This window comes from Apteryx mantelli, chromosome 1, assembly GCF_036417845.1.
Source record: "Apteryx mantelli isolate bAptMan1 chromosome 1, bAptMan1.hap1, whole genome shotgun sequence".
NCBI classification, from domain to species: Eukaryota; Metazoa; Chordata; class Aves; order Apterygiformes; family Apterygidae; genus Apteryx; species Apteryx mantelli.
The window spans coordinates 215,642,458-215,667,650 of NC_089978.1; the positions used below are offsets into that span (position 1 = coordinate 215,642,458).

Genomic DNA, 25,193 nt, shown 5'->3' on the forward strand with positions numbered 1-25,193 from the left:
AGCTGCATTCAGAAACAGATCTTCAAATTGCCATGCAAAGTCTTTTCTACATTATGACCCAAGAAGTGGATTCTTTTTTTAAGTTAAGACAGTTGAACATAAAAAAAAAAAAAAAAAGCAGAGTATACAACATTTTGGCTGTTGTGCATGCAGAGCAAGACACTTGTATACCACACAATATCAACAAAAAAAGTAGAAAGATAGTATATTTTATCCCTTCTCCTCCCTCCGACTAGCCCTTCCAAGTGATTTGGATATATTATGTACCCAATTTTCATTTGTTCAGCACTTTACTTTCTTATGCCAGCTGCATTTTTAATTTCTGCTTGCTAAGGACTAGGGAGCTGGCAGCTAATCAATAGCGTAATTAATGAAGACCGCCTTTGTGATTCAGCAGTAACCACTTCACCATTTGGATAGGGACATTTTGTATGAATAGCTTAGCAATTTAGAAATACCATGCACTGACTGGACAATTGGACATGTTTTATACAAATATAAAATAATCATAAAACATAATATTCAGAGACCAAAAAGTTTTATAGACATGTGGAGAAATATTCACCTCACCTTAAGTACAATTTCCACTCAAACTGGTGGAAGTGCAAGGCTGTATTGCCATATTAACTTCACTCTATCAAAATACAGCCCGTTCCAGCAAAAAAGATAATCTGATTTTATACCAACACAACATTAGATTTTTTAGACAGGGAAATAAACATAACAGGTTTGGTTTTTTTTCTTAAAGAAATGGCACCTTAGCCTTTAGTTTAGGTGATGATCCCACAATCAAGTCACAGAGTTGACTTAATTACCAGCACTAGCCAAGCTGCAGTAGCTGACTGTGTATGCTGTCTTAGCACTCTGGAAAATGAGTGCGAACGAGTTTAGCTAGCGTGATTTCAGGTATTGTCTGCTGTGGGAGAAGTAACTGCTAGCAGAAAGAAAAGAGCATGTCTGCTTCAGGCTGCTCAGCCACTACCGCTCTTAGTCTGGTGTGAACTTAAGCTGAAATTACTGATGGGTCGGGTTAACACCCACGCTGTGAAATTCACAACGCAGGAGCTGGAAGACATTCGTTGTCTCTACCACTAAGAAGTCAGCGTTGCATGCAGAGGGCAAGGAGAACAGCTGAGGTGCTAACTCTGCCTGATATGAGATAAAAACCACGAGAGAAAACACACCAATTTCAATTTCAGTGAAGGCGGCCTGGCCAACTCATTCTGCTCGGCAAATGGCATAAGCCGAGAGCACAGAGAAGCATACAATTGCCACATCTCTTAAATCAAATGGTGCTTGGTAAACCCATGACTGTGTCCCAAACTCCTTAGAATGTGATTAACCCAACGGGAATTCTCCAAGGAGCTCAGGGTACTTTTTGCTGATCCTCTTTATACAAGAGGATAGTAGGATACAAAAACCTTATCATTTAATATCCACAAGGGGCTCAGTGTGAAGCATACAAATCTTCTGAGACCCAGAAGAATCATTTCTGAAAGCAGTTACAAGAGCCCAGGTTAGATTTTAGTGTTCAACCCTTTCAGACTTTAGCACCACCCAGAGGACCACTGCCAAGTGACCTGGCCTCCCATTAGCACCAGGAACCATCAAAGAAAGCTCCTTAGCAAACCATCAAAGTCTCCAGAGAATCATTCACTCATCTCTGAAATGCAGACTACAGATTTCTCATCTCTCCCATCCCCTTCATTCTCTATGGTCCCATAAAAATACATTCGCAGTGCTCATTTCCCTAGTCCGACAAACTTTTCAAACTTTTCTAAACTGTCCTCTCATTTTAACCTCTTTCTCAGTCTCTTCTGTTCCACCTCCCAGTACTGTAGGTTGGACGTAATGGAACACCTGGTGCGCGTATTGGACTGACAAAATTGCTTGCACTCCATAAAGAACGTAGAGATTAGGGTGAGGATGTTGCTACCTGTTAATTCTTTAATGCTCCAGCAAATGGAAAAAAGGTGTTTCAAGGTTGCATGAATAAAAAGGAAGGCAGTTGCACAGCAATAATACAACTTGCTTCCTGTTTTAGACAGGACAAATCTTACTCAGTCATAAGCTACTTAAGACAGGACTATTATGCTTGTTATCCCTCTATAAAGCACCGAGAAAAAGGCCCTTGCACTTGACTGAGTCTCCTAGATATTGCAATAATATAAATAAGCATTGAACAATTACTAGAAAACAATCTCTCAGATACTGAGCAGCAGATTATCTCTGTCCTTTGTCTTAGGAATTTTGGTTTTTTCTGACAAAAATAATAGAACATAGAATAAAAGAACATTAAATTCCAATAATTTTCCTTTCTTCCAGAAAAGGCAATATTTCGAAGTGAGTCATGTGAATCAGATGTGGATATTACAGGAGGAAACTGTTCCTACACAATCAAATATTCTCTTTATGTTAGCAGATAAAATACACCCCAATCACACTGTATTCAAATTTTGTCTGTGATCATTATTTGTAGTCACAGTTCCTGGGGGTGTGTTTGTTCAAGAACTACAAGCACTGGGATTCAGAAGGAGCTCCAGAAATGCATTAACAGAAGTCTCAGGCTCCTTTCAAGCAACCACACAAACTTCAACAGCTTTAAAGTTTGAAAGGGACATGGTAAAGTCATACTGCATTATCAGAAAAACTGCCAACAACAAGATAACTAGCAACAAGTAAACGCCAAAAGAGGTGGAAAGGGAAAAAAAAAAAGCACCAAAACATTAAAATATGATTTGCTCTGGAAAACAACTCAGTAAAAATAGCCTTAATCCATAGTGTCACTTCATATGTGCTCAGCTACCACTACTTCAATACAATAATGTCTTCCTGTTTTTACTTTTATTATGCAAATGAATGAAAAGCAGAGAATTAAGTATAAAAATAAAACGAAGCCTGTTCCTCCACTAGTTGAGTTTGATAAACAATTCTGGTTTACAAGAAAAGGCTCATTTACAGTAAGTGGCACTGAAGATAATTTGCCTCACAATTCTCTGCACTAAACTGAACCTGGAATTTATTGTTGCATGGTGGAGAGAGAAAAAGAGGAAGGAAGGATGTGGGGAAAAAAAAAATTCAAAGAACAAACTCTTTCATACTGTACCTGAAATTTATTCAATACACAACTTTGAAACATGTATATGAAATTTCATATCAGATGTTTATAGTTACTTTTCAGTAAATAATAACAGCTTTCAAAAGAAACTGAAATGTTATCCTCAGAGGCTTGGGCTTTTTTGACTGATTAAAAATAAGATTGTGTCTGCTAGAAATCTACTTACGGCTGAGTGAGGTCACGAGTAATAAAGTCTGAACTTTTAAAGAGCAGGAAGATGTCACTGAGAGTTTTACATTTCAGAGAGCTATTCATTGCTATCCAGTAGGCATCCTAAATGGAAAAAAAAAAAAAAAGGCAGATTATCCAAAATGTACCTTTACTAGTAAGAAGGAACACAAGCTACAGATCTATCCACAATAAATATTGCGCATCATTTGAAATACAAGCAGAAAACACTTTTGGGGGGGGGGATCTGGAGGAAAGCTTCATCAGCTGTTACAAGAGACTTGGAATAGCTACTGATTTTCGTAGTTAATACTCTTACGAAAGCAGAGCAAATCCATTTAAAAACTGAGCTTTCTCCTTACTGCTTCCAGGCACTTTCCTGGAATGCCTGGACAGAAATTTCCCTTGAGAACATGACACAGAAACATTTGGATATGCCTCATCCTTAAGGAATAGTTGCAGTAACTAAAAATAATTTGAAGGAAGGTTATTGCTTTAAATGCTTTTTTTTTTTTTTTTTTAATCTCAGACAACATTTTCAATGAATATCGCAAACGAGGGGAGTCTCACACTTGCTGTTGTCTATGAGAAGGATACAGGGATTTTTATGTGAGGGACAGTGCTGTCTAGGATCAGCCTCACCAAACAGCACACCATCTAGCTCTAATACTCCAGAACAATTTGCTGTATCACACTTCGCTGACATCTCATCTATCACTCCTTCCTTTATCAGAGCCACCAGTCTCTTCTACTTTCCAATGCATTAAGATAAAACAAAAAAGTCCTTGTGATAATATCTGTTACAAGTTTTAAGAGTCAGCATTCTTACCCTTGGAGCACTCCAGTTAAGTTTAGGAAAAACACTGCCTCCTAAGGAACTTATTGCTTCTTGGACTTTAGCTGCAAACTCAGGAAATTCTGGAGCCTGAACAAACAACAACAACAACAAAATATCAATTTCAGCACATTTAATAATCAAGTGCAGTCATCTTACAAATACTAGTAAGAATACATACTTTAGAAGGAATAACCTCATCCAAAAACCATGAGCCAAGTCCCCCACAAAAATAATGCATTTGTAGAATAAATCATTTTCAAGTTTCTCTGCTTTAAAGAATGTCAGGCTTCATTCTTAAAAGTATGTTTCTAGTTATCACTCACATTACTAGCAAAAGTCCATGAACTTTAGAGTAAACGTGAAACTTTAACTTCCACCATGAAAACTGCAACAGCTGGCAAACCCGCGAGTCAAATAGCCAGTCCTTAAATACACATCTGTAGCTTTACACCTGATCGTAGATTATTTTATGTAAATAACATCCAAGAAGATTAAAAAAAAAAACACAGAAGGTTTGTTTAGAATTAGGCATCTCCTTGAAAAAATGTGCAATGCACACATTGTAGCATCCTGTCAAAGCACTAAAAGGTAGAAAGATCAGTACTGTTTTGTAATATTCCAATTGCATTGAGGAATTAGATAAGGGAGGACACACTGGAAAGAGACAGGATATACTGGAAGACTGACTTGTAAAGAATACAACATAATACATAATGCATAATACAACATACACTGAAACAAATACTGTAGGCATAAAACAGGGAAAAAACTCCTCAGGATGCTATAAACTCCACTCACAGAACGCGGCACAATGTAAAAACTAGATTGCTGACTTTTATGGAAGCATTTCAGACACATGTCAAAGATATATCATGTACTAGGATTCACAGCAAACAGCATGTGAGAATACTATTTCTGACTATTTTTAATAAATGCAACTCAAAGATAACATCTAGGCTAAAGCTAACTGCTTGCAGTCACACAAGTGATAGAACAATCTTATACTCTACAGCATCTCCCCCTTGCTGCTCTCCCCCACAGCACAGACACATTTAAACAAACAAAAAATATATTTTAGTGCAATGACCTAGATGGAACTTTATACATTCTGAATCATTCCTTAGTGCATTACCTGGTCTCCATGGGAAACTCTACCTGAAAAACTGAACAAGTATTACTCTTACTTGGTTTTATTTTTAGAGCTTCAGTCAATTCTAGAAATTATTCCTGCAAAAAGCAAAACTCATCCAGCACTGCATTCCGATCCAATCTTCTCTTGTTTCGACAGAAGTCAGAAGTCATGTTATATATGTAACATTAGTATGTACAAAACCTCCCTGGAGAAATGTTACTATCATGTTATTTGATTAATACAAGTGAAGAAATATACCCAGGAGGATAGCTCCAAGGCAGCATAAACCAGTTGAATTCTAACATTTCCTAAATTCTGAATGCTTGACCTTGCAACCATCAAAATTAATGTACTTTAAAAAAAAAGTAATTTTCTATAATCCTATACTCTAAATTCCTCTTTAGAATTGGAGGGGCATATGGGAGGGGAATATAGGAGGGGCAAGGAAAACAAGTTCTACCTGATGACTTGGGTGCGTTATCAAATCAGAATCATCAGAATCACAGCCCACCTTACTGCTCCTTGAGCGAAGAAACTACCAGAGAATTATAACCCAGGATTTACTGTTAATAAAATACGAGCGGCCTACACTGAGGTTGAATGCAGAACAGCAGAGTCTCCAGGCTCTCCCACTGCTCATCACATGTTAGGTTCCCTAGGGTCTCCCTGTTCAGCCACGTAGCTAGTTGATCCACTCTTACATTTTGCCCTTACTCCAGGTGCAGCTCCCCACTCTTCCACTTTCTAGATAGGCTGCTTCTTCATTTGCTCCATCACTGCCAAAGTGGTAACAGAGGAACGCTTAAAAGCGCAGAAGACTATTCCCATTCACTCCCTGGCCTCAAAGCAGCCCCTAGCTTTCAGGTAGAGAAAGCATATTTGCCATGGATGGAGTCTTCAGAGCAATCATTTACCAAACTCACAAAAAGATACAGAGCACATTGTGCAGTTCCATTTCTAGAGTCTCTTATTTGACCAAACGTAGATATGTTTTCTTAGGAAACAGCCACAGGCACATACCACTCCCATAATTAACCATTTTCAAAGTTCCAGTTTTGATGCACGACAAAGACCTCCACTAAGCTCAGTGGAATAAGCCACCAAGAAGTTATGCAATGAAACCAGTTTAATAGCAAATCCTAAAAGGAACCATCCAAACCACTGTCCCAGGATGCAGACTGGCTCTTACCTTCTGCAGACTAAGCTAGCAATGTTTAAATGCTTAACCTTTGTCAAAAATCTGCTGACTACTGCCCAATTTTTAAGAAAGAATCTGGCAATCATAGCTCCAATCAAAAAGCCATGTACATTAATTGCAAAATTGCAATCCACATACTGGACGCATCCTTACCTAGCTGAAATGAAATCACTGGGCCTATACCCTTCCATTGAATATCATCCTTCTTAATTATGTTTTTCTCCTACTGTGTTGTACATGATCATGAAACCTGATTCAAAAATCTAGTGCTATTTCTTCAGCAATGTAACAACATGTGACTTTAAGTTATTCAGAATAAGGACTGTGGTATGCATATTATTTTTGTCAGTCTCAGACATCTATTCTATCAAAGCTTAGGCATCTGAACTGAAGCTGTTACCATGTGTAGAGTTAGCATGTATTAGTATTAAAATAGATGTTATAAATGCTGCGTTAGCATACATGCAACTCAAAGCAGGAGATCGCGTTTATATTGCACCTAATCCAATGTGAATTATTCAATGCTATGTTGAACATTTGGGAGCTAATATGACTGAAATATTAGTATCAATGGCAGACGAGTGGTACAAAAATATGAATTCTGACAATGACAGGGTAATAGCAAGTTTCAAAAAAAGATGTAAAAATAGATCAAGGAAGCCTGGTTCATATCCATCACGATCCTGATTCTAAGCCAGGCACAATACAAGGAAAACAAGAAGACAAGAAAAGGAAAAAAGATGATAGAAAGGAACTTAGGAGGAAATAATGGCAAAGGTGTAATAGAAGAGCTACGAAAATTGAGCTGCAGGAGTTTGTTTCTTCTGTATCCAGTCTGATTAAGTAACTGGGAGACGTTCAAAGTGGTGAGAATGAAAGACAGCTACATTTAGTGCCACACTCCAGTTCATTTCCTATAGTCTAACAAGTATGTGATTCTTGGGGATGAAGAAAAGAAGCATTTTATTTTCAGTTAAATAAAATTAAGCCATTCAAACATTTTTAAAGTTACTGGTATCTACGATGACATCCATCTAGATGATCTGGAAAATGTTAATTACAACAATGGATATCTCTAACTCTAGCAGTGAGCTTATACCAAGGCTGCAGAATGAACACTGCTGACAAACCCACATATTCAGCTTTCAGAGCACCTTACCTTAAGCGTTGTAGTATTCTCATCATCTGACCACTGTTAAAAATAAAAACAAATCAAAGGTCACTGGTTTGAGACATCCTTTACAATTTATAAGAACATCAGAATCTATATGGCTTCCCACAACATGAAGACCAAATCACTGGCCTGGAGCTTCTGTAACATAAAATCACCATCCTGCAATTACTACAGCTGTAAATTAAGAAAGGAAAAATTGTGTGTATTCTCTACATGAAAAAGGACAGAGGACATCCTCTGGAAACTGCAAAATACCATCAATGCTTGGGTTCAGCACCTATGTATTTTGATTGTGATTGATATCAGAAACACAAACATTTCAGAACTCGGTGCATTCTTGCCCATCTAAAGCTTGTCTCCATCTCCAGCACTTCCAACCTTGGACTCAGGATTCAGTACTTTCATCTGTATTCCTTTTTCACTTTCTTTTTGTACCTTCCGTCATCTTGTGCTCACAATATTTCTCAGGGTTTTTCTTCCAGGTTACTTCTCTGATCTATTATGGCCCCAGAGACTTTCCCTGCTCCTTGAAATAACTCCTCAAAATCCACTTCTTCTAATTTTTGGGGGCCTGAAACAGCGTTAATTTCAGTTCCAACATCCTTAAACACTCCCAGCTCGTTATAACCATTACAGTAACAAAGGCTTTCAAAAAAGTTTTGCGTGAAAGAGCATAAAAACATTTAAAGCCTTCTCTGACATCACTGTATATATAACAGTGTTTGTAAGTTTTTCAAGGCAAATACCATGCCATTATTATTTTTGTGAAGTACTATCCTCCCTACGAACTATGCCGAAGTGGTTAAATATCGATGTATTTCTCAATAGACTTCACATTAAGTTACATTTTTCACTGACCTGTATTTCCTCTGCTTCATCATCACTCCCCTCTTGAGAATGAGCTGGTGGATCTTCTCTAAAACAAAAATGAAGGGGAGGGAAAGGGAAGAGGAGAATGACTTTGAGTACTGGAGCTTGACTTGACCACATATATTGTGATTCCACAGTACATAGCAGCTATCGATCTCAAATGCTCTCATAAGTAGATTAAGCCTCACAACACCTGGCAGAGAAATCAGAGCAAGTCAGTAAAGAAAAATTGAAGACAGAACACCCTGGCATTAGACTTGGGCCCTATTCAAAACGCTTTGCTTCCTGCCAATTAGCAGATCACTTTCTGTTCTGAAAACACCATAATTCAAGCTTCTTCAACGTTCTATTAATCATCCTCTCCTAATGCTTATTGTACTCTCACAATAGCATGAATTAAGCAGCATTCTTTACAAGTTCACCTTGTATTATGCTTGCCTTCCCCACTCCTTTTCCAAGCACAAACTTGTAAAGTTTGAAAAAAGATCCTACAGTTTGGGAAGGTTCTCACAGCCTACAGAAGTTGGTTTCAGGGTCACTAACTTCTTCATGAAAAATTCCTTTTTCTGCACATATGAGATCAGCTGTTGTAAACAGCAGCACGTCTGGGAGGAGGCACTTGACTGTAAATATTCCCATGAAGGTGATTTTTTGGAGTTCTCTAGCCAGTACCACCGAGCATAAAAATCTTAAAAATAGAAGAGCAAGTTACTGAAAAAGACAAGTCAGTATAGCAAGCAGGATAAGTTCAAATAACAGCTCTGCAGTGGTGTTAGTAAAAAGCCAGTTTACAACAAGCTAAGTCTCTGCAGTTCCTTAATGCACTTCCACAGGGATTAAATTATCAAATCAGTTTTTGAGATCTAGAGGTCAGATATTGGCTCACTGAGGTTTAACACTGATGTTGGCCTTGACTGTGGGAAGATCACATCAACTTCTACCTAAGAAAGCTCAGCTCACAGAAAAACTGTTTTTAAAAAGGAATTTTAAGTGGGAAACAGCTTAAAAAATATATAATTTAAATCTATCATACAGCTGTCCATCATTCCACTGAAGACAGCAGAAGTTGTTCCTGTGCCATAGCTGCACACTCAAACCATCAGTTTCAGCTTTTCTGAAGTCTAATTACAAGTTACGAGGCTGTTGCTAAACAGATTACATAATTAAGTAGAAACAAGTGACAATATTACTTCTTATTCAAAACTGTTCAGAAAATGATTCTAATTTTCTGGACACTTCTTATAAAAAAATTTTAAATTGGGAAAAGCCTTCATCTTTATAAGGTGTTCAAACAGCTTCGATTTTATATAAATTGATTCCCTTATCTACACATCCCAACTGGTTGTTCTGTGGGAGAGGCAAACCACCAGTTAAGAAATGATACAGCGCGGATTGACTTCCAAGTCTGATCATTAACACGATGGATGCAATAATCATTTTTACAAGGAAGCCACACAGTGAGATTCTAAGCAGAAAACAAAGTTCTTTGAAAACTTGAAACAGTAAGAACAAACAGTTCTCGACTACTGTTTCTCATATCTATCTACCCCATCCTTCTACATCCAAAAATCTTGGCACAGGTGTATACGTAGGTCATTTGGGCCTAGTCATGTGCACAGCTTATATGTATTCAAATGATTACACAAGCTCAATAATCAGTAAGATTTTATATTTAATTTAGTTTATCTTACTGATAATCGAACTCCAGTAATGACACATCATTGCCGACTAAGGCTGCAGGCACATGAGCCGTGTGGCACAGGCCAAGCCGTACAACCGGAGCTAACTGCACCAAAGCGACCAGACCCAAATCAGCAGGCTGTGCACTGAAACCTGAAAAGTAGGCAGGCTCTGCATGGAAAGGCAGAGAAAACTTGAGAGAGCTGGCCCCAGCTGGTCTAGAATTGAGTGTATTACATGGATTTTAGCATCTGCATCAGGCGCTGGCAAGTCAGTTCTTACTACTAGCAACATTCACATTCGCTAATACTCACCTTCATGTGTTTACTAATAGCCCATTCCCTTGTTCACACAGTATTGGGTTTACTGCAGCCACGCTGGTCAAATTTACAAAACTCATTAGTGAAATTGCTAAATGCAAATACAAAATAGTATTGTGAATACAAAATAGTATTAATAATCGAAGGGGTGGAGGGTAGGAACACTCTTTACCTTCCAGAAACCACAAGCGTTCCATCGTCCAGCAAATATTCTTTCACATTCTCTGGCAAGGGAAGTATAACACTGGACAAAGAAGAAAATAACTTTAATGATAAATTCGTTCAAGTTAGATAAAAATAATATTTGTTAGTAGAACATATTTCAATAACGGTATGTTCTATTCTCTCACACCATGGAAAACTCTTTCCCCCCTCTCATCCCTTCCCAAAAAGCAACTCCCCTTTTCCTCCCACCCAGGGAAGCAGGGGAAAAAGAAAGATAGAGAAATTTTAAATGAAATGCATAAAAACGCCTTCCCCTCTCTTCAAAACCCTAAGAAATTCGAAGTGTGTCTGTGGCTGAGGCGGGGGACAGGACACTTCACGCTGTTCGAAACTAAGGCTTGGCTTAACTAAGGCTTGGCTTTTCAGATCCCGAACTCTCCCCCACCTCCAGGCCAGCCCCACGCACTGCCCAGGCTCCAGCGCGGCCCAGCTCTACGGGCTGCCCCCGCGGCCCCCCACACTCCCCCACCTCCAACCCAGCCCCACGGCCTCCCCCACCTCCAGCCCAGCCCAGCCCCACAGGCTCCCCCCTCCACAGCCCCCCCACACCTCCCGCCTGGCCCAGCCCCACGGCCTCCCCCACACTCCCCCACCTCCAACCCAGCCCCACGGCCTCCCCCCACCTCCCGCCCGGCCCGGCCCAGCCCAGCCCCATGCAGTTTTCCCCACAGCCCCCCCACGCACCTCCAACCCAGCCCCACAAGCTTCCCCCACATCCACCCCAGCCCAGCCCCACACACTCCCCTCCCCGGCCCGGCCCCACGGCCTCCCCCCACCTCCCGCCCAGCCCGGCCCGGCCCCACAGTCTCCCTCACCTCCGGCCCGGCCCCACACGCTCTCCCCTCCCGCCGCCGACCGGGCCGGGCCGGGCCCAACGCAGCCCCACACCGCGCCCCCGGCCCCGGCGCCCTCACCTGCGGATGGTGACGGCCCGGAAGAGCGGGTACCACACGGAGAACTGGCAGCGCAGCACCTGCTCCTTCTTCATCCTCCCCCGGCCCGGATCGGCCCGGATCGGCCCGGCCCGGCGCGGTGCGGCCCGCTTCGCCCCGCCGCTCCCGGAAGCGCCCGCTCCGCCCGGAACCTCCCCCGCAGCCCGCGGCGCACCCGGACCGGCAGCGGCGGCGCACCCGCACCCGACCCGACCCGCACCCGGACCGGCAGCGGCGGCGCACCCGCACCCGACCCGCACCCGCCCGCCGCCGCCTCGCCTCGCTTCAGCCGCCGCTCGGTGCCGGCCTGGCCCGGCCGCGCTCGCTCCCCGCCGCCCCGCCGCCTGGGCCCGGCCTCGTACGTGTGCGCCTGTGCCCCGGCGCGGGGGGGGGGGGGTTGGGGGTCTCCGCGGGGCGGCGTTAAAAACCTGCCGCCCTGAAAGCGCTGCCGCCCCCCCCCCCCCCCGCAGCCGCTGCCGCTGCTTCCCGCCTCGCTCCCGCGCCCCTTCCCCTCCCGCCGGAGCCGCCGGTCGCCGCGGCAGGGCCCGGGCTGGCTGCCCCCGCGAAGCGCCGGGAGGCTGCCGTTAACGCCCGCATCCTCGGGGGGGGGGGGGGGGAGTCTCTTCGTCTATAGGGCAAGAACCGGGTCTTTTTCCATGTTTTCATATATTCGTAGTTCCCATATACGCAGCGCCGAGTGGGCCACGCGTGCTGCTAAACATAAGGACAAAAACGATCCCCCCCCCCACACACACACACACTTTTCCCCCTCTCCCTCTCTCCCACTAGCTTCTGCTAATTAATTGGTTTTGTTGCTAGGTTCATGAAATGCAAGGTGAAATGTAAGTGCGTGGACTGATGGTAACACGTTAGCGGATTAAAGTGACTTGGAGGTTTTCAGTTACGTTTATCTTGAGTGCACATACGTTAAAATGCTGTGGGTTAAATTGTGCATAAGGGAGTTGACAGGGTCCCTTTTGCGCGTTCTTTGAAAGAGACCCTCAGATATTAATGCTTTTTTATTTTGTTCTGTCTTGAGCTTGTCTTAGGACACCGTGGCTGAGTTTCCATTAAAAAGTGCTATTGATTCATGCTAAGAAGGTTGATAAACATGGATATTTTGGCATATTGTCAGAATTGCACTGATAGCTATTAAAAAGTTACCTTCATAGAGTTCATCCAGCCGTGGATCAAGTAATCGAGTTCCCAGGCTGCCCTGCTAGCTTTTTATGATTTTCACTCAGATGATGCAGTGCTAGTTTTATGGGATAAAAGAAGCTGCCCGTCTGAGGACTGCAGCACAGTGTCTATTCTGAAACCTAACGTAGATTTTTTTCATTGCAGCTTTTGATTTAATGTTCAGTTGCAGCTAACTTTGTTTATGAAATCCAAACTGACAGTATGACCAATGTGAGTACCGGAATTGCAGTCTTCAGTTACCCAAATGATACTTCAGCTTTCTAATAACACAAATTCTCGCTTTTATACAGTCAACTGAATATGGGAAAATAACTTTTTTTGGAGAACTTTTTAAAATGTCACTCGTAGAGTTATTGCACCCACTAGTGGAGAAGATCAAAAGTACAGAAGCTGAAATAGAGGGATCTTCCTCTCATTTTCACCTGTTTTAAGTTTGGGTGGTAATTCAAAACACTGAAGCTGTCTTCACTTTTTTTTTTTTATTTTCGTGGCAAACTGTTCTGGACTCTGTCTCCCACAGATGAGAACAAGCTGCGTTGAAAAGAACTTCTGTCATGAGATGAAGTCCTAGGAAGTATTTGTAATTGATATAAGAAAGTATTAATACTGTTCTACAAAGCATTAATAAAGCTCTTAAATCTCTTAAATCCCAAGTGAAGAGAATTTGAGACATTGCTAGCTCAAGAACAAATGGGCAAAAGGTAATAGTGAACTAACACAGGCTAGAAATAGGAAAAGCTGTTCCAAAACATCACTTGCTTGTATCTTCCAGAGACTAGTAGTAAGGTAGGTAGGTAGTAAACCTACTTAGTTTTAAGGTGGAGCTTCATTGCTTTAGGAAAGGATTCCATAACGTAATTCTGAAATAACAGGATTGGATTTAATAAGTCAGGGTTCTTTTTCAGATTTGATGTTACATAAGGACAACTTGAAGTTCGATCACTATGAAGTGCTTCATCCAACAAGGCTGTCTTTTGGTTTAAGAAAGAGCCTGCCCTGTTACATCCTGAAGAACTGGATTTATATGTTAGTTTTATTCCTGCTGTTACTATTTTAACCAAAAGTATTTTGTCCTTTTTATTCCTTTAAACTATTTTGTGGAGTTAAATGTAAATCTTATATGTAAGAAAACTGATATAGCTGCATGCTCTTAATGTTTCAAAAATATGCGGTGGATGTTATGAGAGAAGGATAAAGATGAGGTCAAAAGACAAAAGTGCTAAAATCACTTGCTATTCCGATACTGTGCATTGCCGGAGACCCACAGAGCTTTATTAAACTCTAGCTGAAGTCAATGAGAAGATTTCTGTTGACTCTATGAAATGTTTATAACCTTAAATCAACTCTAAGAATGACAAAAATCTCTAAGATCATCTCGTCTCTCTTGGTGTTTAAACTGGTTTGCTTCTTTACACTGTCTTTCTCCTTATAATTCTCGCTGATTTTCAGCACTTCAGTATTACAACTGAAAGATGACTTCCCTCGAGTAACAACCTCTGTGCTGAACGTGCCCGGTAGCTCTGCAGTGAGACAGGGGACTTGTTGCTGAGCTCACGGGTGACGTTTCATGGATTGGTGGTGAACGCCCAAGGCATCACATTGTTCTTCTGCCCAATGCATGTTTCGGCTAGGATGAGGTAAGAGAGTGAGTGGACAATCTTATCTTCACAGGGATCCTTAGGACTCACGCCGAGGCATTGAGCCCCAGACTGGAGCCTCGCTTGGGGCATGCGTCCAGCTGTTGTTTGCACAGTGTTAGCCACATCACTTCTAGCGCGAGAGACTGACATGCTTTGATCACGCTAAGCCTGCGTGCCACCTCGACTTGCAACATACAGGTGCCTTTTTTGACCTTGTCTCTTGGGGGAAGGATGGGGTCACTCACATCCATGTTTGTGATGTGCGCACGGTGACAGAGATTCTGGTCCCTTCTCAACAGGGGACAGCTTTTACTCAGGAAGTCCTTCCGGCTCAGGTTTTTTTCCCTTCCCCCGTGCTATGCTTAGTCCTGTGCCAGTAATGCTCAGTTGACAGAGGGCTTCACTGAGATCAGAATGAAACATTTTGACTAAAAGGGAACAACTTTGTCCCGGTGTGCATCTGACCACACCTGCCCTTTGAACAGTTAAGGAGGGTATCTTCAGCTAGCGTAGCTACTCCGTAGCTGATAGGAGTATTACCAATTACCTAAGTCAGGGATTTGCCCCAAACTTCCGCTTAGAATTATTTGCCTCTGAATGTGAATTGCACTTGCCGTCACCTGTCCCTAAGTTTCTTTCTAACCTGATTTGTTAATTTAGAATGCAAAATTAACCTTTTAACTTTACTTTGAAAGCAAATATTGACTTTGTTTCATAGCAGTCTGGACTTTGTACAGGAGGGGGAAAGCCTGACATCCCTGAAAATGGCAGCTGAGACATCCATGGAAGCTCCAAAAACTGCTAGAGAATCCATCCTCAAAGAAGAGGTATAACATGCTTGGTTTTGACACTTTTTATTGTTAAATAACAATTATTTAAGACTGTCCATAATGTTTGTGAATGCAGAGTAAGAAAATGTTGTAGATGCTGTATGTTTGTAAATGTATTTGAACAGAACACTTCTTCCTGATGATCATACAGTTAAAAACAGTGACGGGCAGGTGAAGGATTGGTAATTCTCTCTGTAAAATAATCAGACTACGGAACTGGGTGGGTCTTGAAACTGAGCCTACAATTTCCATTCTTTTAAGAGGAATTGCAAACAGTTGCCTTAATATTTGTGATTGGACCTTTTTTATGCTTTCTGAAAGGGTTTGAAATTAGAAAATTGCTGTTCTAAAGACATCACTAAGCAGGTAGTAAAGGTTTTTCAAAAACATTGCGCTTATATATTATCTTCACTGGATCAGAAAACATTAGGTCCTAGGGAAGGTATTCTGAGGTATGTTAGGTGCTTATTTCACCCTAATTGAAACTGCTAAACAGTTAAAAGTTCAGTTACACACTGGTGTTAAATGCAGATTTGGCAACAGTTTTACACTGTTCTAACACCAATCTTATTTCTTTTATTCAGCCTGCCTTCCTTGGATGATAAGTCTTATAATTTCTTTAGATTTCAAGTTACCAGAACTTTTTCAGGGAAGAAGAGATTCACAGTGTTGGGTTCTGTTTATGACTTCTTCTCCTGCATGACTTTTAATATGAATATTTCTCAAACATAAAGGGTTTCATTTTGTAAACTTCTCATATTATTTTCTTGTAAGACCTTGGACAGACATGTTTTTGCAGGTTACATTTTAATTTCATCCTCTTTTTTTCTCATAATGCCTCTTAGTTTCTCTGCTTTAAGATACTGCACTTTTCAGTGTCATTAAAAGGTTGTAATTCGATCTCATATCTTTTAAGCAATGTAGCTTTTTCAGTCATTTTGTGGTTGAGGAGAGTATTTACCATCCCACTTTGGAAGTGTGTCTGTACTGCTTCAGTAACCACATGGCCCGATGCTGGAGTACCTTTTTTTGTGAAAGCTGTTGCTGATCTTATTTACTTCTACCTGCTTCTGGGAACCCACAGTCAGGATACTGTGAGCAAAAGTAGTTTTTTTTTTTTTTTTTTTTTTTTCCCCACTATAGTAGTAGGTAAAGCTATAAAAACAAGTCATTCTAAAATTGGGTATGGCTAGTGGAACACACTCTGGAAAGTGTCCTTAGGCCCTAATTAGGAGATTTTGCAAAGCAGAAGTTAGGCTTCTGTGCCTTCTTCCAGGGGATTTGATTGTGCACCCAATGAGGTGAGTAACAACAAAGTTTGCTTTTTCTTCTAGGGAAACCTGGCAGCTTTCAGTTCTCTCACCTGTAGCAAGGGTTTCACCTGGCTTAGGGGATTCTGGAACACTTCTGTTATAAATATTTATGCTACATGGTCTGTAGTACATTAATTATTGCCCCATGACGTGCCCCATTCTCATCATGACAGTAGAGGCCAAAAGCTGTACTTAGGAATATCTGATGAAAACAAGACACTTTGTTTGACCTTTTGTTTTATACACATAAAACCCCCATTTCCTCTCTTTTTTTTTTTTTTTTTTTGAGTTTGGGTAGATCTGATTTCTTACCGACTTGGAGATTTCTTTTCCCTCTAGGATTCCAGAGGACAGAGTGACGTGGTTCTGATTTCTGCCATTTCCCCTCTGTGCTTAGCAAACAGTCTGTTGGCAACAGGGGTAATGATCTGCTAGTTCTGTTGGATGCTGCAACAATATCGGGCCACGATCGATAATCTAGTCCTTTGTGTTTGCTGCAATGTTTAACAAAAATCATTAATTCAAAAGGCTGCATTTGGCTGTGTTGTTTGTTTGCTTAACTGAGGTAAATAGGTTCCTCTCCTTGGACAACAGATGGAACATAATTTTCATCTTTCTCTTTTGGGTCTTCATGTATTCTAGTTTCGTTATGACTTAGGAGTGAATGCAAAGCTATTTCAAATACACTTGAATCCTTCCAAACAGATTTACTTACCTATAACAAACATAGTAAAATTCATCTTCTCCTTTCCAGCTGTTTTTGTGACCACAAATCCATTAGAAAGCCATTCTGAGAGCACATTGCTCTCCTTTTCAATTCCTGTTATGTGGAAATATTATAAAATATCTTTCCATGAAAGAAAAATATTTTTCATTCTTTTTTTTCCATCTTTTTTTTTTTTTAGTTGGTGAATCTCTCAGTGTAAGTTCACGACCTGTGTGGCTACACTGGTCCCATTTGCTCCTTGGCTTGCACTAGGGAATTGTAATATGCCAAGCACATGGCATATACCTCAGCCTCTGGACCTTCATTCTTCGCTACAATTCCTGATTTTTTCAGATCCTCTTTTCCTTGCTTTTGCATCCTCCGTTGCTGTTAGCAGCGTGTGTTTGTCATTAGGCAATAGCAAGCCATTTTGTCATCATATTAATTAATTATGATTTCTCTGGCCAGACCTATTGTCAACTTGATACATGATTCCAGAGGCAAGCCTCATGTTTGCCTGCATCCGTAGCAAAGTCTGCTTTACTCATATAGCTTAAAATACAAGTTACACTAAATGAAATAAGCTGCAGGCTAATATCTAGTTTCCGCCCTTTGTAAGGATTTGCACAAAAGCTGGGGAAACCCTGCAGGGCAAATAAACTCATTTGACTCAGAAAAGACATTTTTCTAACAATGTTAATGCCAAGCACTCGGTCAGTAGCTCTCCGAAGGGCAGGGCTCAGTTCTCAGAAGGACGAGCGTGTGTCACTGCTCCCAGTTACAGATGACAGCATTGACTCAAGGCCGCAGTCTGAGATCATTGCAAAGAAAGTTTCAAAATAATTTAGTTTTCAGTATTACATGCTTAGCTATTAGGCTGTGCTGTCTGATAAGTGGATGCTCATAATCACCAGCATAGCTGAAGCCTGCACAACCAGTGCCCCCTTTCCTTTTTCAGCTGAAACTTGACCTTTGCAAACTCATTCTGAAAAGACGAGGGCTAGGACTTCTGTACATAAAACCCTACCGAATGCATAACTTGGTTATAAAAGTCATGTTAAAGTTATTGGGATTATTTTCCATTCCTATTCAAGAACTTGGAGTAAATGCTCTTTCCTAATGACTACAGGAGTGTTATTACAGGTTTCTGCAGATATTCTGATGCTGAGATTTTATGTCTTCAAAAGAATAAAAAAAAGTTGTGTTGTTTCTCCTCCTCACTCTCCCCCCATCTCTTTGGGATTAATCTTGTAGTTTATTTAACAAACAGTTCTTTTTTTTAGATAATTGTTGAAAAAAAATGGTTGAAGCTTGAAGAAACAACTTACGTTGATGCCTTTGGTAAAACCAGGTAATTGCCTCTCTGACATTTCAGATTCCTGTAATGTGCCTAATTTTATGAAACAGCCACAGGCTAGAGAATATGAGCACTACAAACCCATTACTCAACACAAGATTCATCTGTTGTGCAATTCCTTTATAGTTCATGCTGTTCAGAGAAAAAGTCTTACTCTAGCAGATGTGTTAGCATGTGGGGTCGAATTTGGCACCTTAATCCTTCTGGGCACATTGGCCCTTGGTTTCCCTTACACTTCCAGTCCAAGGATGTTGTTGAAATAAGCTCCAGCTACGCAAATAGACTATGATGATCACAAAATCTTTTCTTTGAATTCTCTGGTTCTTCATTAAGGGCTCCTTTTTCCCTGTTGACAGTGCAGGACCTTGCATACTACTGACAAGTTACTGTCCTCTTGTGTGTTATTAGGCCTGTCCAATTCTTTTATATGCTTTATTATAAAATAGAATGCATGTGGTTTTGTTACCTTTCAAAATAAAACTGTCTGACAAAATCTGACATGTGCAATATATAACTTGCTTTATTTTGCACTTTTCCAGGATCACTTTTGTAAGACTTGCTGGCTCTGTGATGATCGTTTTGGTCTTTCCCTTATTTTTAGTGATCTTAAACAATCAGTAGTTACCTGTTCTCTCTCTCCCTCCCTTAAGTAGGTAAAACAAAATTACATTACAGACATTTTGAAGTGCTGATATAGGACAGGGGTTGCCTAAGGGCAGCTGCTCTCTTATGGGACCTCACTGTATGGTGTAGTATTTTACTTTTAAATGAATGTAACAAGGGTAGAAGGGTAGAAGCAGACTTTTACAAACAAAATATAATTGTTGCTTTTAATGTATCAATTTTGCCTTTTCTCCTTGCTTAACAGAACTTGGGAAACTGTAAAGCGTGTTAGCAAGAAAAAGGGCATTTCAGCTGATGGTAAGGCGCTGGTGATTTTTGTTGTTGTTGTTCGCATTTTTTTCTTGTGAAAGTTCTTCTGATGTTCATGAGTTGTGTAGAACAGCCATAATGTGCTGCAGACTTGGAGCTTACCTATTTAAAATGAAGGAGAATGCAGAACATATATCTCAGCAGGGCTTGCATGATGTGCTTTAAAACCAAGCAAGCGTGCTTTAGCAAAAAGCAGCCTTAAAAGCTGAAGAATCAGAACCTTACTGGCATGTTTTCCCAAGATCGTTGTATTAACTTCAGAGCAATGGAACAATTTCAGAGACATGGTGGGTGCCCTGCAGCAGAGCAGCTCACAGACTGATGGACTGGGGCTGCTGTTAGGGACTAGGGGTATGATTCTCTTTGGGCAGACAAGGTTTAGCCACGAAGGGAGCGTGGGAGAGGGTTCCATGCAGCGACTGCCAAACAGCCTCTGCAGGCCGGAGAGCCCTTCCCTAGCTACAGGTGGGCTAAGGCTCATTCTTGCTTGGTACATGTGCCTCTGCTTTGCCGAGTTTTTTTGAAGGTCCCATTTTAGGCTTTTATATCTCACCGTGCATCATATAAACAGCTTAAATTCCTAGTTCAGGATTAGGCATCTAAATGCTTGTCATTTTAACATTCAGTTTTGCAGTCCTCAGGTTCCTTTCCAGAGCTAGCAATAAACCCTCACTTTCTGATATACTTAAATACTACGTGGTTGTGTCTTTTCTCTTTGCTGGTAGGTGTAGCAGTGATAGCTGTGCTGCAGAGAACTCTCCACTATGACTGCATTGTCCTAGTGAAACAGTTCAGGCCTCCAATTAGCGGCTATTGCTTGGAATTTCCTGCAGGTGAGTAACTGAGACATTAACATTAGACAGATAAAGCTGATGGTTCAGTTTGTTTAAGTGTGCTTGGAATATCAATCTTGATGAAGTAGCTCCAATCAGAAATCAGCGGTGGTCTCTGCAGCTTAGTGTCTTGTTCAGAAATAGGAATATTTGCTAATGAAGAATACAAAATAAACACAGTTCATTTTAGCAGATTGGAGAGGTTTTGCACAGTAGTCTGGGAGAATACTTGCATTTCCCTTCACTCCTCTCTGCAAGAGCCAAGGAATTTGGCTTCTTTCGCTCGTGAGGATATTAATGTCATCTTCTAGGAAGGCAGCATGATCCTGTAGGTAATCAATTGAAGATATGGGCAGCAGCAATGATGAATTCAGGAAATGGAATCCTTCCTAATGTCTGAGTTTCCCCCTCTGTAAAAATAGGGCAATGAGGATGTTTTATCTCATTTGTAAAGCTGGGTTAGATTTCAGGATGGATAGCATGGATAAGTGCTGACTTTTAACATGTTTTCCTATAATATTTATCTCACAAGGCCTCATGGAGGAAAATGAGACTGCGGAAAGTGCTGCGTTGCGAGAGTTGGAGGAAGAAACCGGGTACATAGGGGAAGTTGTTGAATGTACTCCAGGTCTTTGCATTTTTTTTTCTTTTGCTTTCCCAGTCAAAGCTAATTCTGTGTCTGATGGATACTAAATGTAAAGGAAAAATCTGACCACACAGATTAACAGAGTAGTATGCCATGGCTGTATCAGTGAGACTTTGTCAGTTGCTGAACCCTTGTTGCACACACAGGGTTAAAGTAACAGTGTAAAGTCTATAGGGGAAAAGTTTGCTATTAGTTAAGATCCTTTACACAAACGGAATATATCAAGCTGTGATTGGCATTTTAGTGTAAAGGTCCAAGTCGCTGGACTCAATTTGAACAACTTCCGTGAACTCACTCAGGGAGAAAGCAACAGCTGCATGCTGCAGTCTCAGAGTAGGAGACAGCCCTCATTTCAGCTGTGAGAAGATAACAGGACTCGGGTTGTCTAACAGGAAAGAAGAAAGGAGAACAAAATTGGAGTAAATTGGAACATGATTGCTATTAATCTAGTGCTTCCTCCGTAACACAAAATGAAGGCAAAACTAGGGTCTTAAATAAAATTTGTGAGAAGGAAGAAAAGTAAGACAACTTAGACATGACTTCAAGTAAATGTCACTGTTACCAGTTAAACTTGGCTCTTGGTTACAGGATACAACTGTGTGCTGCAAGCTGAGAGATGGAGACAGGTGATGGCAGAGTTAGACTTTAGACTTCCTCAGGCAGCAATACTATAGGGGGATTTTAATTTACAGCTTAATTTACAGGCTAGCATTTAATTTTTGAAGTAGGGGGAAGAAAGGAAGAGCACTGTAGGAAATGGAAGGAAAAGTATGCTTAAGTGCTGACAACACCAGTCTTAAAAGGAACCTGTAAAAGAGGAGATGAGAGTTATAGAAGCATCAGTTTTAAGAACATGTGCAAACAAACTCCTCCAGCATGAACTTATGTCACATATGTTCTGTCAGATGTATCTGGGTGGAAGTTTTTGTTAAAATGTCAAGGTGTCTGATTTCCTGCTTTTGAAAAATTAACCTGTACATTTGCTTGTTTGTAGCTCTCTGCTTGGACCCAGGTTTGTCTAACAGCACAACACACATTGTGACTGTCACCATTAACGGAGATGATGCTAAGAATATAAGACCTAAGCAAAAACTTGGTGAGCCTTGTACCATTTATTTGAAAATTCTGAGAAGAAACTAACTGATCGATTGATTAAATGGAACTAACTCTACCACCGCATCCTTCTCTTCCATCCTTACTGATTTAGAGACTAGAATTAATGCCCCAGATGATACCTGCCGTCTTAGATAAGCAGAACCATGTTTCTTTCCTAAACTCACTGGGGCCTAGATGCTAACTGTCAGGTGTTGGCATATTCAGAATCAGAAGTGTAGGTGCCAAACATCAGTGAGGGCCATAAGCACCTATGAACTTAGATCTTCCTCTTAGCTGTGGCTTGACCCTGGAAGTAACTATGGTTTCACTCACAGTCAAGTATCAAAATGCTTTTATGGTTTTAGTTGTAAACTCTAGTGTACTTCAAAAGCCTTGACTCACTTATTTTTTTTATTTACAGATGATGGAGGTATGTTACTCATGTAACTGTGCTCCCAGTGACAGTAAGGTCAAGCATGATCTTCCTATAGCAGGTTTTACTCAGAAAATGTGTCAGTTTAAACTCTGTTTTTAATTTGGGCTTGGTTAATGTTCTGTACAGTGCTGACATGATCCTAACCAAACACCCGTTACATTGGCTTTGGCCTAGACATGAAAATTCCTGTTGGGCATTATCACATCAAGTATCTCCAAGTATAGCACCTATAGTACCAGAATCTCAGTACATGTAAACTACTTAAATCCACAACGGCTGTAGACCAAGTTCCAGAGACAACTAATTCAGGTAGTGGACTCACTGGGGAGATGTAGGAAAACAAATTCATCAAGAACATCAGGAACAAATCTGTTGTCTTTGGATGCTGTGCTGTTTTGGCCTTCAGTCAAATATATCTAAAATCCATTATCATACCAGTTAAACAAAACAAAATTCCATTTTACCAGTATGATGCTATCCAGTTTTAGAAGGGAGACAGTCTCCTTTCAGAAAGGCTCTCATCCTCCATGCATATTAGCTGCATTGTGCTTTTCCTGACTCTTTCCCCTTTTCTTTCTGCCAAACCTGCTTTTTAAGCGACTGCTGGTCATCTTCCCTCCCCCTGACCCCATGTAATCAGCCTAATTACGATGTCTGAAGGCTCACAGATTTTGGATGATGATAAGCATGATTCCAGTGTTTCCTCCTCTAAGTTGCAAGGAATGAGACTGAGGTAGACTTCCCTTACATTAAAGGTGTATGAAGAAAAAAAAAATTGTTTTCTTCTCTCCTAGAATTTGTGGAAGTTATCTCACTTCCAAAGAACGACCTACTGCAAAGAATTGATGGTAAGAGCTCTCTGACACATTAAATGCACTAACGTAAGCTTTAAGAAACCCTTCGCTTTTCTTCTCGTAGCTATCAACGGCATTCAATGACATCCTCTCACCCTAGAATACTAAATCTTAAACAAAAACCTGAGAGAGATTTGGCCAGGCAACAGAATCGGTTATAGCATTAGGTTTTAGCATAAAGAATTGCTTTCTAGAGTGCTATGTATCTTCATTTTAGTAATGGATTTAATTAGATTTATGGAAAGTTTTAACAGTGTTTCATACTTTTTTTTTTTGGCAGAACTAGTAGCAGAAGAGCATATTGCAGTGGATGCCAGAGTTTATACTTATGCATTGGCCCTGAAACGTGCAACAGAAAAACCGCTCCAAGTTCCTTTTATGAAGTTCTAATGCTGCACAGTGAGAAGTGTGGTTGAAAACTGCCCAGCTCAGATGGCTTAGAAGTATAACTCTTGGTGTAATAGAGATCCTTTACATTACTTGCGGAGTCAAAATAAGTATTTGTAGGAATAATACTGATATTTTTATCTGGAATTACATAACTGACTTAAAATATTTCTTCTGACTGCTCAGTCTACCAAGTCTTAACAGAATATTCATAATTAAAATGCTGTTTAATTTTCAAAATGTCTCATTTCTCACTACTCCATCACTACACTTACAGTTCAGGATATAAAAGACACTTAAGTGAGTGTAGTTGGTGTTGTAACACCTATTCAAAACAAGGAAGATGATAGCTTATCTACTTAACACCAACTTGAATTCAGATATCAATATAGTCCACATGCACAAGCAGCTTATTTAAACAACTACATGTAATTTTCTGCAATGGGAGCAGCAAAAGCTGCACAAGGACACAATCTGTGTATTCTGAATACACTGTTTGAAATTGCAGTTTCAGGCACTTTCTTTTATGATTTAGACCTGAAGATGTTGCTTCATTCCCCCAGCCCTAACTAAACTAGCTGGACAGAAAACTGGTTTGTCTGATCCAGGTATTGTTTGATCTAAGAAAATAGAGACTCTGATGATGACGACGACAAAATATCCGCTGGTGCAAACCGAAATGGTGCAGGACCCAATTAACCGATGCTGTTTAAGGTACGAGCTTACTTAATGCGCCCTGAGATAGCACAGCCTTACAGTTCTCCCTCTCCCTGCAACATTTCCACAGAACTAGTCCCTTATTTTAATCTAATCACCTCTCGGTGATTTTGCCAAACAAACCTGCAGAAGCAGTCTGACTGTGTGCCAATATACTAATTCTGCATACAACCACCACAGCTTAAAGGTTCGTATCTGAGTCATAATAAGCACATGCTAGTATCAAAGACTTGCCTCTGATATAAGTTGGATTAGCAAGCATAATTAGCAAGATTTTCCTACCTAAGAAATGAAGTAGGAATCTTGCCCAAGATTCTACCTGCGTAAGTAACAACACAAGGTTACTTTCAACTTAAATGTGAGAAAAGACAGAAAAGATCAAAGTGAGAAATCAAAGAGAAAAAGCCTTTGCCCACAGCTAAGCAGAAAGTGCAACAATTTTAATGGGAGAAAACTTGAGATTTTTTTTTATTAGGGCTGCTAAAAGCCTATCAGAACTATATTCTAGAAAGAGAAAGGAGGAACAAAAAGGGAGCCTTCCACACCTAATCATTAACAAAGCATGTTAATCGGAAACTACATATGAATTGT

The 25,193-nt window shown here is 40.7% G+C and overlaps 2 protein-coding genes across 7 annotated transcripts in view; one reads left to right on the plus strand and one right to left on the minus strand.

The window, feature by feature from the left end:
- CDC123 (cell division cycle 123) overlaps nt 1-11,803 on the minus strand; it is a 35,349-nt gene extending 23,546 nt beyond the window's left edge. The window contains exons 1-6 of the mRNA XM_067317162.1: nt 11,638-11,803; nt 10,671-10,742; nt 8,487-8,544; nt 7,614-7,646; nt 4,116-4,211; nt 3,285-3,391 (exon numbers count right to left, since the gene is read on the minus strand). Coding sequence (XP_067173263.1) covers nt 3,285-3,391; nt 4,116-4,211; nt 7,614-7,646; nt 8,487-8,544; nt 10,671-10,742; nt 11,638-11,711 — 440 coding nt within the window. The 5' untranslated portion in view covers nt 11,712-11,803. The remainder of the gene's footprint in view (nt 1-3,284; nt 3,392-4,115; nt 4,212-7,613; nt 7,647-8,486; nt 8,545-10,670; nt 10,743-11,637) is intronic.
- A 90-nt stretch (nt 11,804-11,893) lies between these two features.
- On the plus strand, nt 11,894-24,125 carry NUDT5 (nudix hydrolase 5). 6 transcript variants are annotated; one of them, XM_067317169.1, is made up of 11 exons: nt 11,894-12,013; nt 13,761-13,881; nt 14,527-14,693; nt 15,214-15,322; nt 18,628-18,695; nt 19,570-19,622; nt 20,360-20,467; nt 21,000-21,095; nt 22,108-22,209; nt 23,439-23,492; nt 23,779-24,125. In XM_067317169.1, the coding sequence occupies exons 4-11, from the start codon at nt 15,260-15,262 to the stop codon at nt 23,886-23,888; spliced, it is 654 nt and encodes a 217-aa protein (XP_067173270.1). In that variant the 5' UTR covers nt 11,894-12,013; nt 13,761-13,881; nt 14,527-14,693; nt 15,214-15,259; the 3' UTR covers nt 23,889-24,125. The 6 variants fall into 6 exon arrangements, with proteins under 6 accessions (XP_067173270.1, XP_067173291.1, XP_067173296.1 ...); XM_067317184.1 differs by lacking the exon at nt 11,894-12,013 and adding an exon at nt 14,305-14,433 and having other exon boundaries at nt 12,353-13,881; XM_067317177.1 differs by lacking the exon at nt 11,894-12,013 and adding an exon at nt 12,353-13,065.
- Nucleotides 24,126-25,193: the final 1,068 nt, after the last annotated feature.

What these genes read in the sequence shown, in the direction of transcription:
- NUDT5 (XM_067317169.1), top strand. Translation starts at nt 15,260, where the DNA reads ATGGCAGCTGAGACATCCATGGAAGCTCCAAAAACTGCTAGAGAATCC. An exon ending in AATCCATCCTCAAAGAAGAG is followed by an intron (nt 15,323 to 18,627) that starts GTATAACATGCT and finishes TCTTTTTTTTAG; the next exon opens with ATAATTGTTGAAAAAAAATG. An exon ending in AGTTGTTGAATGTACTCCAG is followed by an intron (nt 21,096 to 22,107) that starts GTCTTTGCATTT and finishes GCTTGTTTGTAG; the next exon opens with CTCTCTGCTTGGACCCAGGT.